Raw genomic sequence first — 17,010 nt, forward strand, 5'->3', positions numbered from 1 at the left:
GTGTATAAGGTGTATATGTAACATAAATGCATTATGTGCTTAGATTTAGGTCCCATCACCATGATATCTCATTATGGTATGCAATTATTCCAAAATACGGAAAAATCCCATATACAAAATACCTCTGGTCCCAAGCATTTTGGATAAGGGATACTCAACCTGTATATAAAATCATTACTTTATGGTAGATTTTTATGACTCATCAGTATTTGCTGCACGTGTGAAGTCACCATTTTTGTAATGATTTATAGTTGCTGATAGATTACAAGTTAACACTTCTTCCTGTATGTGACATTACTATTCTCAAAATAGAACATTCTCCTTCCAGTGGCTGCAATCTTACGTATAAAGCCAGCTGAGCTGATATAATAAAAACATACATATATACAAATATACACATGGGCGTATAAATGGAAGCATTAATTATCCGTTTGTTTACAATTTGTGTCAGCTACAGTGGAACCAGCTTCACACATCAACTGTCTCAAAGCTTAGAATAATTATACAGTAGTATTTAAGGCTGAATTAATTATAGCATAGGGAAACAGACTACAGTGAGCCTATTTCCCCATGCTATAATTAATACAGCTCACTGATAGAGGGCTAGGATAAAGTAGCAAGTCTTATCCTGCTGTGGTGACGGTTTCCAGAGTTATTTGGGAAGGAGTGATTTGTACCAGCTCTGTAAGAGACCCCACACCTGTACTACATTCAGATGACTGGGCTGTTAGAGCCGTCATTTCAGCATGCATAATTTAGTCTTTATTGCTCTTGGTTTAATAGGTAAAATATTGCTAAAGACCACCACACCAATAAAAGAGCAAACTAACATGGAAAGCAGTTGTCCAGTTATCCTTTCTGTTCCATTTGTATGTGATCTCACATGGAAAGAAGTTGTTCAGCTTTCCTTTCTGTTCCATTTGTATGTGATCTCACATGGAAAGAAGTTGTCCAGCTTTCCTTTCTGTTCCATTTGTATGTCATCTCTGTGGTTCAGACGTGTGTTGTGTGAATAGTATATGGAGACCTCAATGCCAGCCTAAGCTTCAGTGGGCCTGATTCGGATTTGGTAGCAAGGCAGAAAGAGCAAGTAACTTTGGGGCAGATGTATTAACCTGGAGAAGGCATAAGGAAGTGATAAACCAGTGATAAGTGCAAGGTGATATACGCACCAGCCAATCAGTTCCAATATGTAAATTAACAGTTAAGAGCTGCTTGGCTGGTGCGTTTATCACCTTGCATTTATCACTGGTTTATCACTTCCTTATGCCTTCTCCAGGTTAATACATCTGCCCCATTATCTGGAACAAACCATGTTGCAATGCAAGAGGAGCAAATACATTTATATTTTTTCTTTGCAGGGTAAATACTAGGGTGCATCAAACGCCCCATGAATTTTTAAAAGTAAGAAAAATTATTTGTCCCCATGCTACATTTTTTAGAATTGTTAAGGATATATTGCATGCAAATTTTGAAGAATCTGAGATGATATTTATGTGGCCCACCATGCCCCTGAAGATTAAAGATTTATATTTATTTTAAATTCAATAACACTTGTTTTAACTTCTCTGATATAAGGACTTAAAACAATTTAGTAGGTTAATGATAAAGTGATTTATTCATTGTTAACAACTAAACAAAGAGATATAAGCAGAATTAGTGACGGAACAGTGAACAACATGTTACAGTTGGCTTATTACAAAGTTGAAACTCTTATTGCTGGCCGCTGGGCTTACGTAAGTTTGGTCTCTCTGCGATCATCTGCAACTACTTGGAGTACATTTTGATAGTGCTCTTGCTTCTTAGCCGATAAGAAGTCTGAACTAAGCTTGACACCACGTTCAGCACAATCATTGACAACATTCAATGCTTGAATATTGTTTTGTGAATTCTGATAAGCATCAGATTCTTTCCATTCACCAATGTCTTTCGTAAGAAAATCACTGTTTAACTGAAGAATGTTAAACATGAACCATGAATCTATTTCTGATGTGACCAATCTGAAAAAGAAATAATGATTTGATTAATGTTTTGTGATTTGGATGGGAACAGCCACGATAGGCCCATGAGGCTTCATGCTGTTCCCTTTCTTTGTTATGTTCTTATGTTCGTAAATCAATGTAAGACACGCATTCATGGCACACATACAAAAGTTGGCTTCGTTTTTCTAAAGTTAGTAGTTTTGTATAATACAATACACGTGCTTTAGTACCAAGATACAGACCATTTTTGGGTGTGGAGGTGGACCACCCTAGTCAAATCGTGCATCAAAAAAAATTTGCACAGTTGTTTCTATGCTAAAAAGGAACATTTTAAGAATAGGGACAGCAAGCATTCCGAGTGTTGGGGCGTTTGATGCACCCTAGTAAATACTGGCTGCTTTTGCATGTAGTGCACAAATGTTTCACAGCTTTATTTTTACACTGCTATTCATATTTGTTTAAACACAACCCACCCAAATCTAACTCTCTCTGCACATGTTACATCTGCCCCACTTGCAGTGCAACATGGTTTTGCCCATTTGTTACTTTTTTTTTTTTTTTTACTTTGCTTCCAAATCCGAATCCGGCCCAGTTTTTCTATGCATGTGTTTAATCAGTCTCTGCATCCACTCTCCAATACTCCACTGCTCTCGTTGCTTGTTGCAATGCGGGAGTGCTTGGAAAGGCAACAGTATATTGGGCCGAATTATGGAATGGGAAAGAGGGCATGATAACGGTGATCAGAAAGCAGTGCTTGGGGGTGGTGAGCTGGTGTTCCCTTTTTTATAGGAGATCTTAACAGGCTATTGAAGATCACACAATTTTGTTACACTCTACCCAATGCCTTTTTCTATGCAGTCATTAGACGTGCCTTTTTATTTGCTATTTTAACTGAACACTTAAGAAACTTGTTCTTCCTTCTACAGTGAGGATTTTACAGTCTTAATGACTGTACTTTGTTATAAGAGCCTTCTAAATATTTCAAGGTGTACTTGACTCCTAAGTTTGAAGGTTTAATTAGTTTATAAATTGCATTTAGCGTTCTAACAGCCTTCTTTTAGTGATCTATATTTAATAGAAAAGTTCAGCTTCTGCTTTTATATGGCGTATATTAATAAACAAGCGTATGATGTAATTCATTGTGTAATAGAAGGGATGTGTTTTTTCCACTTAACCATGTGTGGGTTGCTTCCATCTTGGGACTTTCTTGTGGTTTGGAGATGTGATTCTGTGCAGTCTTCCTCTTCCTCAGGCACGCATGCAGTGATGAACAAATTACTGAAATACATTTGTTTTGATTACACTCCTGTGGTACCTAATTAGAGTATGTTAGGAATAAAGGGGCAGATGTATTAACCTGGAGAAGGCATAAGGAAGTGATAAACCAGTGATATGTGCAAGGTGATAAAGGCACCAGCCAATCAGCTCTAATATGTAAATTAACAGTTAGAATCTGATTGGCTGATGCCTGTATCACCTTGCACATATCACTGGTTTATCACTTCCTTATGCCTTCTCCAGGTTAATACATCTGCCCCATTGTTTGCACCCTTCAGTATTGTCAGTTCATCAGTAGCATGGGCGCTCCTGAGGTAGCAGGATGTTGTACTGATGTCACATATCTAGTGGAATCCACATTATTCAGGCCCACTGTTAGATCTGCATAAGGTTTGGTGATTTTCAAGTCACCGGGATATTATCATCTGGAAATGAGCACATTTGTTAATAGTGGTAAATCTCATGTCACTTAAGAAAATAAATATACAATCTGATCTCTCCGGTATGTATATTATTAGTTGGTAGTCTGGGTGGGGTTTTGGTGCTGACCGCACAGATCTCTAGGCAAGTCCAGACCGTATCAAAAATTATTTCAGATACACTTTGTAACCCAAATTCCGACCCATGCAGATAGCTAGTCGGAAGTCGTGGTCATTTAGTTCTTAAGTTTCTGATACAGCGCAGCAATTTCTGTTGCGATTTGGAAACATTAATGATAATGGGTAATAACAGACAGAGGTAGGAAGGCCCTGCTCCCAAGCTTGCAGTCTATAGCATAGATCTGTACTGTCCCTGCACAGTGGGTGTGAGAGCTCAGGAAGTGATTCACATCTAATTCCAGAAGCTCCTTGTTGTATCCCAAATAGTTCCCTCCTTCTTCTGTTGCTGTCTCACACCTCTCGTTACAGCCTGTTTTATAGTAGGTGACTGCCTTGTAACTACCCACACACCCGGGTCACAGGCACCTATACCATGGTCCTGTCATATAGTCGGCAGCAGACACTGCCTGTTTTCCTTTTGTTGCTAGAAGTCTGTGTCTGATTAGGTGCTCACAGAGTACGTGTCTCACATTGAACTACTATGCAGAACATATATGTATTGTTTTTAATTATACATGACACACTGATGTTTATAAATCTCATTAGAGTTTAGGGTAGCATTATTATGTATATCACCAATTCTTTCATAGATATTAGTATACCTGTTTCTCCTTAACTCTACATTTATTTGACTTTACTTTTATCTTAGAACATGAACTCTTAGGGAGAATTCAGTTGTCGGTCTCCCCAGCTGCCACTAGATGGCGTCCAGCAGAGCAATTCAATTGTTGCTCCGTTCGTAGCGCACATGCAGCCTGGGAGAAACATTGCAGTTCGCAGCTGAATGTATGTACGTTTACAGCCATATAACCGTTTTGACCATTGTAGGCATCTCGTACCGCTTTCAGATTGCAAATGCCAGGGCGTACCCGGGAATTAGAAACTGGTCCTTCCCGGGTGCGACCCAGCATTGGACCCTGAAAACTGGCTTCACAACCCGGCATATTGCCGTGTCAGGTTGCCATCGGGGGTGGGGACAGTGGCGTCATCAGGGGCGGGTGTGGAGGCGGCGCTAGGAGATGAGATAATATATGCTGTGGACGGGTATCTGGTCGCCACGACCTGGGAAACCTGTTCACATTGCACCTGACCCGGTATAAACCTGGGAAATAACCCTTCTTTATTCCCGGGTTGAATTACCGGGTCAGCCAATCTGGGAATTCGGGACTGACCCTTTCACACCGCACAGCGACCCGCGTCGACCTGGCAATATACTGGGTCGATACAGGGTTATTGGTGCTGTGTGATAGAGGTATAAGGGACATTCCAGCAGAAAGGACCTGAATCTTCTTGTCTTACACAAATCATGTTTTGCTATGCATGTGACACTGTATGTTTAGGATGATGCATGTTTAGGAATGAAGTTTCACATGACACATGAATGAAGTGTCACCTTTACATTCGTGCTATTGTGGCTATTCCTGTGCACATTTTATACATTGCTTTATTGTGCTGTTTCATTTCACAGCTGCTATCACCTCACACAACTTCCCCCACCTTCCATACCAATTCTCTTACCCGTCCCACTCCTGGTTCAAACATCTCGCTTTCCACCCATGTTTCCGATGACTTGCACATTAGCAGCAGAAGCAAGGATCCAAAGAAAGTGGCTTGGCCTAAAGCCAAAAGGAACTCGTTTGGGAAGCAGAAGATGGACAGAACTGCAATTTTATCGGTTAATATATTTGCACTGTCGCAAAGTTTTATTAGTAGGGTTTTTTGGTGGAGGACGATCCTCACAATGATGGAGATACTAACCTTCCAATGGACAATCCTCTAATGCCACATCGACGTATCAGGAGACCTTCAACCTGGTCTCCCGTGAAGATGTATAGTGTGCATGTGGGCATCTGCCTGTGTTTAAGCAGCCCCACATTGCAACGCTCTGTAATGTGACTAAGAACACAGAGGGGTATATTGCTTCACCTCAGTTGTATTAACAGGGTAATGTTTACCAAGTCCTTAGATGTGTGTGCCCAGACACCAGTACTAGCGCCTAATAACTGTTTTACTAATGTAGCAATAATGTAGCCCATATATCGGCCAGTGTGAAAAGCTTCTGAAGAAATGGGTGCAGGATGTGCAGCTGCTTATCCCGCCATGAAGTGCGCCGGCCCCATAGCAGTCGTGGTTCTCCCAGCAGTGTAAAATTGTTTGTCAAATACATGACTGCTGTCATGTTTTATTTCTGCACTTGCAAATCAGAATCCACATGGATACTAGTGCATGCACTTTTAACCATATTGGCAACAGATTAATACCATTTAAAGATGTTATATAATATAAAGTTCTATCCATTCAGCAGACTTATGGTGTTCTCTCATATATATCTATGGATTATGGCACCCAAGTCATCCACATTTACTTTTGTATAATAAGGCAGTTTATTGCTTGTGTTTCCATTTGTGTTCTTAGTCACATAAATGTAGTAATATTGTCTGTCTGGATACTAACTCTCTTCAGATATTATAGATCCTACTTTTTAACAGGTTCCTCTTTAACCTACAGTATTCCATAGTATGTTAGCATTGAAGTTGTCCTATTCATAGACGTATGTCTCTGTTTGCATGGATTGTCTCTAGAATGACTGTTTAGGTGGAATCTGTGGTGCTGGGGAAATTCTGAATGTATCTGTGTAACGTTCTGTAACATGAAGAAGGCTCTGATCTCCCCTGCATGTCACCAAATGTGCCATCGCTCACTGCCTCCTCTCTTTCACAGGCAACTGAAGAAGTGTCTAAAAACCTGGTGGCCATGAAGGAGATCCTGTATGGAACAAACGAGAAGGAACCTCAGACGGAAGCTGTAGCCCAGCTAGCTCAGGAATTGTACAACAGTGGCCTCCTGGGGACTCTTGTGGCTGATCTGCAGCTCATAGACTTTGAGGTATTAGACAAATAGTGATCTACAGTGTTTTACCACAAACATTGAAGCAGTGACATCTTTTTCATCTTCACAAATGGCTGTGTTGGAAATTGCTTGCTGAGACATTTACTGTACATCTCCCATGGGTGGTGTGTAGGGACAACAGTATAATGCACATTACAATTTCACTTACCTGCCCAAGACTTACAGTGCATTCCTTCCAGGGAAAGAAAGACGTGGCTCAGATCTTCAACAATATTTTACGAAGGCAGATTGGAACACGAACCCCAACAGTGGAGTATATATGCACCCAGCAGAATATTCTCTTCATGCTATTGAAAGGGTATGGACTGAGTAATACAGTATTGGCCTTTGTAGCCTAGATAGAAGGGAGTCATTGTAGTATATGGCAGGTTGATTACTAAAGGGGGATGTTTTGCTGCAGTCTAGAGCACAGGTTCTCAAACTCTGTCCTCAGGACCCCACACAGTGCACGTTTTGCTGGTCTCCTCACAGTCACAATTGAAATAATTAGCACCACCTGTAGACCTTTTAAAATATGTCAGTGTGTAATAAATACACCTGTGTACCTGCTGGGTTACCTGGAAAACGTGAACTGTGTAGGGTCCTGGGGACCGAGTTTGAGAATCACTGGTCTAGAGCAACTTGCTTCTGCCTACTGTACATTAGACATTGAAATATAATTCCCAGTGATTTTTGATATTGCATTCATGTTCTCTAGAATTAAATATCCTCATTATTTCTGTACTGGGTTTGTAGCATTTTACGCCTATTGTCCTTCTTTTTTTTTTCTTTTTTTTATAGTTTTTTTCCCACTTTCTCTGACGTCCTAAGTGGATGCTGGGACTCCGTAAGGACCATGGGGATTAGCGGCTCCGCAGGAGACTGGGCACAACTAAAGAAAGCTTTAGGACTACCTGGTGTGCACTGGCTCCTCCCACTAAGACCCTCCTCCAGACCTCAGTTAGATTCTTGTGCCCGGCTGAGCTGGATGCACACTAGGGGCTCTCCTGAGCTCCTAGAAAGAAAGTATATTTCTCTATCGTCCTAGTGGATGCTGGGGTTCCTGAAAGGACCATGGGGAATAGCGGCTCCGCAGGAGACAGGGCACAAAAAGTAAAGCTTTTCCAGATCAGGTGGTGTGCACTGGCTCCTCCCCCTATGACCCTCCTCCAGACTCCAGTTAGATTTTTGTGCCCGGCCGAGAAGGGTGCAATCTAGGTGGCTCTCCTAAAGAGCTGCTTAGAAAAAGTTTAGCTTAGGTTTTTTATTTTACAGTGAGTCCTGCTGGCAACAGGATCACTGCAACGAGGGACTGAGGGGAGAAGAAGTGAACTCACCTGCGTGCAGGATGGATTGGCTTCTTGGCTACTGGACATCAGCTCCAGAGGGACGATCACAGGTACAGCCTGGATGGTCACCGGAGCCGCGCCGCCGGCCCCCGTGCAGATGCTGAAGTCAGAAGAGGTCCAGAATCGGCGGCTGAAGACTCCTGCAGTCTTCTAAAGGTAGCGCACAGCACTGCAGCTGTGCGCCATTTTCCTCTCAGCACACTTCACACGCAGTCACTGAGGGTGCAGGGCGCTGGGGGGGGGCGCCCTGGGAGGCAAATGTAACCTATATAAAGGCTAAAAATACCTCACATATAGCCCCCAGAGGCTATATGGAGATATTTAACCCCTGCCTGGATTCACTAAATAGCGGGAGACGAGCCCGCCGGAAAAGGGGCGGGGCCTATCTCCTCAGCACACGGCGCCATTTCCTCTCACAGCTCCGCTGGTCAGGACGGCTCCCAGGTCTCTCCCCTGCACTGCACTACAGAAACAGGGTAAAACAGAGAGGGGGGGCAAATTTATGGCGATATTTTGATATATATAAAGCAGCTATAAGGGAGCACTTATTATAAGGCTATCCCTGTTATATATAGCGCTTTTGGTGTGTGCTGGCAAACTCTCCCTCTGTCTCCCCAAAGGGCTAGTGGGTCCTGTCTTCGTTAGGAGCATTCCCTGTGTGTCTGCTGTGTGTCGGTACGTGTGTGTCGACATGTATGAGGACGATATTGGTGTGGAGGCGGAGCAATTGCCAAATATGAGGATGTCACCCCCTAGGGAGTCGACACCAGAATGGATGCCTTTATTTATGGAACTACGGGATAGTGTCAACACGCTAAAGCAGTCGTTTGACGACATGAGACGGCCGGACAATCAATTAGTGCCTGTCCAGGCGACTCAAACACCGTCAGGGGCTGTGAAACGCCCTTTGCCTCAGTCGGTCGACACAGACCCAGACACAGGCACTGACTCCAGTGGTGACGGTGACGAATCAACCGTATTTTCCAGTAGGGCCACACGTTATATGATTTTGGCAATGAAGGAGGCGTTACATTTAGCTGATACTACAGGTACCACTAAACAGGGTATTATGTGGGGTGTGAAAAAACTACCTATAGTTTTTCCTGAATCAGAAGAATTAAATGACGTGTGTAATGAAGCGTGGGTTGCCCCTGATAAAAAGCTGATAATTTCAAAGAAATTATTGGCATTATACCCTTTCCCGCCAGAGGTTAGGGAGCGCTGGGAAACACCTCCTAGGGTGGACAAGGCGCTAACACGCTTATCTAAACAAGTGGCGTTACCCTCTCCTGAGACGGCCGCACTTAAAGATCCATCAGATAGGAGGATGGAAAATATCCAAAAAAGTATATACACACATGCAGGTGTTATACTACGACCAGCTATAGCGACTGCCTGGATGTGCAGTGCTGGGGTAGTTTGGTCAGAGTCCCTGATTGAAAATATTGATACCCTGGACAGGGACAATATTTTACTGTCGTTAGAACAAATAAAGGATGCATTTCTTTATATGCGTGATGCACAGAGGGATATCTGCACACTGGCATCACGGGTAAGTGCTATGTCCATTTCGGCCAGAAGAGCTTTATGGACGCGACAGTGGACAGGCGATGCGGATTCAAAACGACATATGGAAGTTTTGCCGTATAAAGGGGAGGAGTTATTTGGAGTCGGTCTATCAGATTTGGTGGCCACGGCTACAGCCGGGAAATCCACCTTTCTACCTCAAGTCACTCCCCAACAGAAAAAGGCACCGACTTTTCAACCGCAGCCCTTTCGTTCCTTTAAAAATAAGAGAGCAAAGGGCTATTCATATCTGCCACGAGGCAGAGGTCGAGGGAAGAGACAGCAACAGGCAGCTCCTTCCCAGGAACAGAAGCCTTCCCCGGCTTCTACAAAAGCCTCAGCATGACGCTGGGGCTTCTCAAGCGGACTCGGGGACGGTGGGTGGTCGTCTCAAAAATTACAGCGCGCAGTGGGCTCACTCGCAGGTAGATCCCTGGATCCTGCAGATAATATCTCAGGGGTACAGGTTGGAATTAGAGACAGATCCACCTCGCCGTTTCCTGAAGTCTGCTTTACCAACGTCCCCCTCCGAAAGGGAGACGGTTTTGGAAGCCATTCACAAGCTGTACTCTCAGCAGGTGATAGTCAAGGTACCTCTTCTACAACAAGGGAAGGGGTATTATTCCACTCTTTTTGTGGTACCGAAGCCGGATGGCTCGGTAAGGCCTATTCTAAATCTGAAGTCCTTGAACCTGTACATAAAGATGTTCAAGTTCAAGATGGAGTCACTCAGAGCAGTGATAGCGAACCTGGAAGAGGGGGACTTTATGGTATCCTTGGACATCAAGGATGCGTATCTCCACGTTCCAATTTACCCCTCACACCAGGGGTACCTCAGGTTCGTTGTACAAAACTGTCACTATCAGTTTCAGACGCTGCCGTTCGGATTGTCCACGGCACCTCGGGTCTTTACAAAGGTAATGGCCGAGATGATGATTCTTCTTCGAAGAAAAGGCATATTAATTATCCCATACTTGGACGATCTCCTAATAAGGGCAAGGTCCAGAGAACAGCTAGAGATGGGATTAGCACTGTCTCAAGAAGTGCTAAAACAGCACGGGTGGATTCTGAGTATTCCAAAATCCCAGTTAATGCCGACAACTCGTCTGCTGTTCCTAGGGATGATTCTGGACACGGTTCAGAAAAAGGTTTTTCTCCCGGAGGAAAAAGCCAAGGAGTTATCCGAGCTTGTCAGGAACCTCCTAAAACCAGGAAAAGGGTCTGTACATCAATGCACAAGAGTCCTGGGAAAAATGGTGGCTTCTTACGAAGCAATTCCATTCGGCAGATTCCACGCAAGAATTTTCCAAAGGGATCTGTTGGACAAATGGTCAGGGTCGCATCTTCAGATGCACCTGCGGATAACCCTGTCTCCAAGGACAAGGGTGTCTCTTCTGTGGTGGTTGCAGAGTGCTCATCTATTGGAGGGCCGCAGATTCGGCATACAGGATTGGATCCTGGTGACCACGGACGCCAGCCTGAGAGGCTGGGGAGCAGTCACACAAGGAAGAAACTTCCAGGGAGTATGGACGAGCCTGGAAACGTCTCTTCACATAAACATTCTGGAACTAAGAGCAATATACAATGCTCTAAGCCAGGCAGAACCTCTGCTTCAGGGAAAACCGGTGTTGATCCAGTCGGACAACATCACGGCAGTCGCCCATGTGAACAGACAGGGCGGCACAAGAAGCAGGAGTGCAATGGCAGAAGCTGCAAGGATTCTTCGCTGGGCAGAGAATCATGTGATAGCACTGTCAGCAGTGTTCATCCCGGGAGTGGACAACTGGGAAGCAGACTTCCTCAGCAGACACGATCTTCACCCGGGAGAGTGGGGACTTCATCCAGAAGTCTTCCACTTGCTGGTAACCCGTTGGGAAAGACCAATGGTGGACATGATGGCGTCTCGCCTCAACAAAAAACTGGACAGGTATTGCGCCAGGTCAAGAGATCCGCAGGCAATAGCTGTGGACGCGCTGGTAACGCCTTGGGTGTACCAGTCGGTGTATGTGTTTCCTCCTCTGCCTCTCATACCAAAAGTATTGAGAATTATACGGCAAAGAGGCGTAAGGACGATACTAGTGGTTCCGGATTGGCCAAGAAGGACTTGGTACCCGGAACTTCAAGAGATGATCACGGAAGATCCGTGGCCTCTACCTCTAAGGAGGGACTTGCTTCAGCAGGGTCCCTGTCTGTTTCAAGACTTACCGCGGCTGCGTTTGACGGCATGGCGGTTGAACGCCGGATCCTAAAGGAAAAAGGCATGCCGGAAGAAGTCATTCCTACTTTGATTAAAGCAAGGAAGGAAGTAACCGTGCAACATTATCACCGAATTTGGCGAAAATATGTTGCGTGGTGCGAAGATCGGAGTGCTCCGACGGAGGAATTTCAACTGGGTCGATTCCTACATTTCCTGCAATCAGGATTGTCTATGGGTCTCAAATTGGGATCTATTAAGGTTCAAATTTCGGCCCTGTCGATTTTCTTTCAAAAAGAATTGGCTTCAGTCCCTGAAGTCCAGACCTTTGTTAAGGGAGTGCTACATATACAGCCTCCTGTGGTGCCTCCAGTGGCACCGTGGGATCTCAATGTGGTTTTGGACTTTCTAAAATCTCATTGGTTTGAACCACTAAAGAAGGTGGATTTGAAATATCTCACATGGAAAGTGACCATGCTTCTAGCCCTGGCTTCGGCCAGGAGAGTGTCAGAACTGGCAGCTTTATCTTACAAAAGCCCATATCTGATTTTCCATTCGGACAGGGCAGAACTGCGGACTCGTCCGCATTTTCTCCCTAAGGTGGTGTCAGCATTTCATCTGAACCAGCCTATTGTAGTGCCTGCGGCTACAAGTGACTTGGAGGACTCCAAGTTACTGGACGTTGTCAGAGCATTAAAAATATATATTGCAAGGACAGCTGGAGTCAGAAAATCTGACTCGTTGTTTATATTGTATGCACCCAACAAGATGGGTGCTCCTGCGTCTAAGGAGACGATTGCTCGTTGGATCTGTAGCACAATCCAACTTGCACATTCTGTGGCAGGCCTGCCACAGCCTAAATCTGTAAAGGCCCACTCCACAAGGAAGGTGGGCTCATCTTGGGCGGCTGCCCGAGGGGTCTCGGCATTACAACTTTGCCGAGCAGCTACGTGGTCAGGGGAGAACACGTTTGTAAAATTTTACAAATTTGATACTCTGGCTAAGGAGGACCTGGAGTTCTCTCATTCGGTGCTGCAGAGTCATCCGCACTCTCCCGCCCGTTTGGGAGCTTTGGTATAATCCCCATGGTCCTTTCAGGAACCCCAGCATCCACTAGGACGATAGAGAAAATAAGATTTTACTTACCGATAAATCTATTTCTCGGAGTCCGTAGTGGATGCTGGGCGCCCATCCCAAGTGCGGATTATCTGCAATAATTGTACATAGTTATTGTTAACTAATTCGGGTTATTGTTGAAGGAAGCCATCTTTCAGAGGCTCCGCTGTTATCATACTGTTAACTGGGTTTAGATCACAAGTTGTACGGTGTGATTGGTGTGGCTGGTATGAGTCTTACCCGGGATTCAAAATCCTCCCTTATTGTGTACGCTCGTCCGGGCACAGTACCTAACTGGAGTCTGGAGGAGGGTCATAGGGGGAGGAGCCAGTGCACACCACCTGATCTGGAAAAGCTTTACTTTTTGTGCCCTGTCTCCTGCGGAGCCGCTATTCCCCATGGTCCTTTCAGGAACCCCAGCATCCACTACGGACTCCGAGAAATAGATTTATCGGTAAGTAAAATCTTATTTTTAGGTATTTTATTTCTCTGACGTCCTAAGTGGATGCTGGGGACTCCGTCAGGACCATGGGGATTAGCGGCTCCGCAGGAGACAGGGCACAAAAGTAAAAGCTTTAGGATCAGGTGGTGTGCACTGGCTCCTCCCCCTATGACCCTCCTCCAAGCCTCAGTTAGATTTTTGTGCCCGGCCGAGAAGGGTGCAATCTAGGTGGCTCTCCTAAAGAGCTGCTTAGAGTAAAAGTTTGTTAGGTTTTTTATTTTCAGTGAGTCCTGCTGGCAACAGGCTCACTGCTACGAGGGACTTAGGGGAGAGAAGTGAACTCACCTGCGTGCAGGATGGATTGGCTTCTTAGGCTACTGGACACCATTAGCTCCAGAGGGAGTCGGAACACAGGTCTCACCCTGGGGTTCGACCCGGAGCCGCGCCGCCGACCCCCCTTGCAGATGCCGAAAAGTGAAGAGGTCCAGAAACGGCGGCAGAAGACTCTTCAGTCTTCATAAGGTAGCGCACAGCACTGCAGCTGTGCGCCATTGTTGTCAGCACACTTCATAGCAGCGGTCACTGAGGGTGCAGGGCGCTGGGGGGGGCGCCCTGGGCAGCAATGATAGTACCTTATTCTGGCTAAAAATACATCACATATAGCCCCTGGGGGCTATATGGATGTATTTAACCCCTGCCAGGTCTCAGAAAAACGGGAGAAGAAGCCCGCCGAAAAGGGGGCGGGGCCTATTCTCCTCAGCACACAGCGCCATTTTCCCTCACAGAAATGCTGGTGGGAAGGCTCCCAGGCTCTCTCCTGCACTGCACTACAGAAACAGGGTTAAAACAGAGAGGGGGGGCACTTATTTGGCGATATGTATATATATATATTAAAATGCTATAAGGGAAAAACACTTATATAAAGGTTGTCCCTGTATAATTATAGCGTTTTTGGTGTGTGCTGGCAAACTCTCCCTCTGTCTCCCCAAAGGGCTAGTGGGGTCCTGTCCTCTATCAGAGCATTCCCTGTGTGTGTGCTGTGTGTCGGTACGTGTGTGTCGACATGTATGAGGACGATGTTGGTGAGGAGGCGGAGCAATTGCCTGAAATGGTGATGTCACTCTCTAGGGAGTCGACACCGGAATGGATGGCTTATTTAAGGAATTACGTGATAATGTCAACACGCTGCAAGGTCGGTTGACGACATGAGACGGCCGGCAAACAAATTAGTACCTGTCCAGGCGTCTCAAACACCGTCAGGGGCTGTAAAACGCTCATTTACCTCAGTCGGTCGACACAGACACGGACACTGACTCCAGTGTCGACGGTGAAGAAACAAACGTATTTTCCTTTAGGGCCACACGTTACATGTTAAGGGCAATGAAGGAGGTGTTACATATTTCTGATACTACAAGTACCACAAGAAGGGTATTATGTGGGGTGTGAAAAAACTACCTGTAGTTTTTCCTGAATCAGATAAATTAAATGAAGTGTGTGATGATGCGTGGGTTTCCCCCGATAGAAAATTATTGGCGGTATACCCTTTCCCGCCAGAAGTTAGGGCGCGTTGGGAAACACCCTTTAGGGTGGATAAGGCGCTCACACGCTTATCAAAACAAGTGGCGGTACCGTCTACAGATAGGGCCGCCCTCAAGGAGCCAGCTGAGAGGCTGGAAAATATCCTAAAAAGGTATATACACACATACTGGTGTTATACTGCGACCAGCGATCGCCTCAGCCTGGATGTGCAGCGCTGGGGTGGCTTGGTCGGATTCCCTGACTGAAAATATTGATACCCTTGACAGGGACAGTATTTTATTGACTATAGAGCATTTAAAGGATGCATTTCTATATATGCGAGATGCACAGAGGGATATTTGCACTCTGGCATCAAGAGTAAGTGCGATGTCCATATCTGCCAGAAGATGTTTATGGACACGACAGTGGTCAGGTGATGCAGATTCCAAACGGCACATGGAAGTATTGCCGTATAAAGGGGAGGAGTTATTTGGGGTCGGTCCATCGGACCTGGTGGCCTCGGCAACAGCTGGAAAATCCACCCTTTTTACCCCAAATCACATCTCAGCCGAAAAAGACACCGTCTTTTCAGCCTCAGTCCTTTCTTCCCCATAAGGGCAAGCGGGCAAAAGGCCAGTCATATCTGCCCAGGGATAGAGGAAAGGGAAGAAGACTGCAGCAGGCAGCCCATTCCCAGGAACAGAAGCCCTCCACCGCTTCTGCCAAGTCCTCAGCATGACGCTGGGGCCGTACAAGCGGACTCAAGTGCGGTGGGGGGTCGTCTCAAGAGTTTCAGCGCGTAGTGGGCTCAATCGCAAGTGGACCCCTGGATCCTACAAGTAGTATCCCAGGGGTACAGACTGGAGATTCGAGACGTCTCCCCCTCGCAGGCTCCTGATGTCTGCTTTACCAACGTCTTCCTCCGACAGGGAGGCAGTATTGGAAACAATTCACAAGCTGTATTCCCAGCAGGTGATAATCAAAGTACCCCTCCTACAACAAGGAAAGGGGTATTATTCCACACTATATTGTGATACTGAAGCCAGACGGCTCGGTGAGACCTATTCTAAATGGGAAATCTTTGAACACTTACATACAAAGGTTCAAATCAAGATGGAGTCACTCAGAGCAGTGATAGCGAACCAGGAAGAAGGGGACTATATGGTGTCCCTGGACATCAAGGATGCTTACCTCCATGTCCCAAATTGCCCTTCTCACCAAGGGTACCTCAGGTTCGTGGTACGGAACTGTCACTATCAGTTTCAGACGCTGCCGTTTGGATTGTCCACGGCACCCCGGGTCTTTACCAAAGTAATGGCCGAAATGATGATTCTTCTTCAAAGAAAAGGCGTCTTAATTATCCCTTACTTGGACGATCTCCTGATAAGGGCAAGGTCCAGAGAACAGTTGGAAGTCGGAGTAGCACTATCTCAAGTAGTTCTACGACAGCACGGGTGGATTCTAAATATCCAAAATCGCAGCCGTTTCCGACGACACGTCTGCTGTTCCTAGGGATGGTTCTGGACACAGTCCAGAAAAAGGTGTTTCTCCCGGAGAAGAAAGCCAGGGAGTTATCCGAGCTAGTCAGGAACCTCCTAAAACCAGGAAGTGTCAGTGCATCATTGCACAAGAGTCCTGGGAAAAATGGTGGCTTATTACGAAGCGATTCCATTCGGCAGATTCCACGCAAGAACTTTTCAGTGGGATCTGCTGGACAAATGGTCCGGATCGCATTTTCAGATGCATCAGCGGATAACCCTATCTCCAAGGACAAGGGTGTCTCTCCTGTGGTGGTTACAGAGTGCTCATCTTCTAGAGGGCCGCAGATTCGGCATTCAGGATTGGATGCTGGTGACCACGGAGGCCAGCCTGAGAGGCTGGGGAGCAGTCACACAGGGAAAAAATTTCCAGGGAGTGTGATCAAGTCTGGAGATTTTTCTCCACATAAATATACTGGAGCTAAGGGCAATTTACAATGCTCTAAGCTTAGCAAGACCTCTGCTTCAAGGTCAGCCGGTATTGATCCAGTGGGACAACATCACGGCAGTCGCCCACGTAAACAGACAGGGCGGCACAA

General features: G+C 45.7%; 1 protein-coding gene across 2 annotated transcripts in view; it reads left to right on the top strand.

Annotated features, from left to right (window-relative positions):
• LOC134909153 (calcium-binding protein 39) overlaps positions 1-17,010 on the top strand; it is a 99,026-nt gene that overhangs the window by 64,198 nt on the left and 17,818 nt on the right. For both annotated transcript variants that reach the window (XM_063915660.1, XM_063915659.1), the window contains 2 exons: positions 6,581-6,745; positions 6,949-7,067. In XM_063915660.1, the coding sequence (XP_063771730.1) occupies positions 6,581-6,745; positions 6,949-7,067 (284 nt within the window). The remainder of the gene's footprint in view (positions 1-6,580; positions 6,746-6,948; positions 7,068-17,010) is intronic.

The sequence above is a fragment of the Pseudophryne corroboree genome, chromosome 4, assembly GCF_028390025.1.
Source record: "Pseudophryne corroboree isolate aPseCor3 chromosome 4, aPseCor3.hap2, whole genome shotgun sequence".
Taxonomy (NCBI): domain Eukaryota; kingdom Metazoa; phylum Chordata; class Amphibia; order Anura; family Myobatrachidae; genus Pseudophryne; species Pseudophryne corroboree.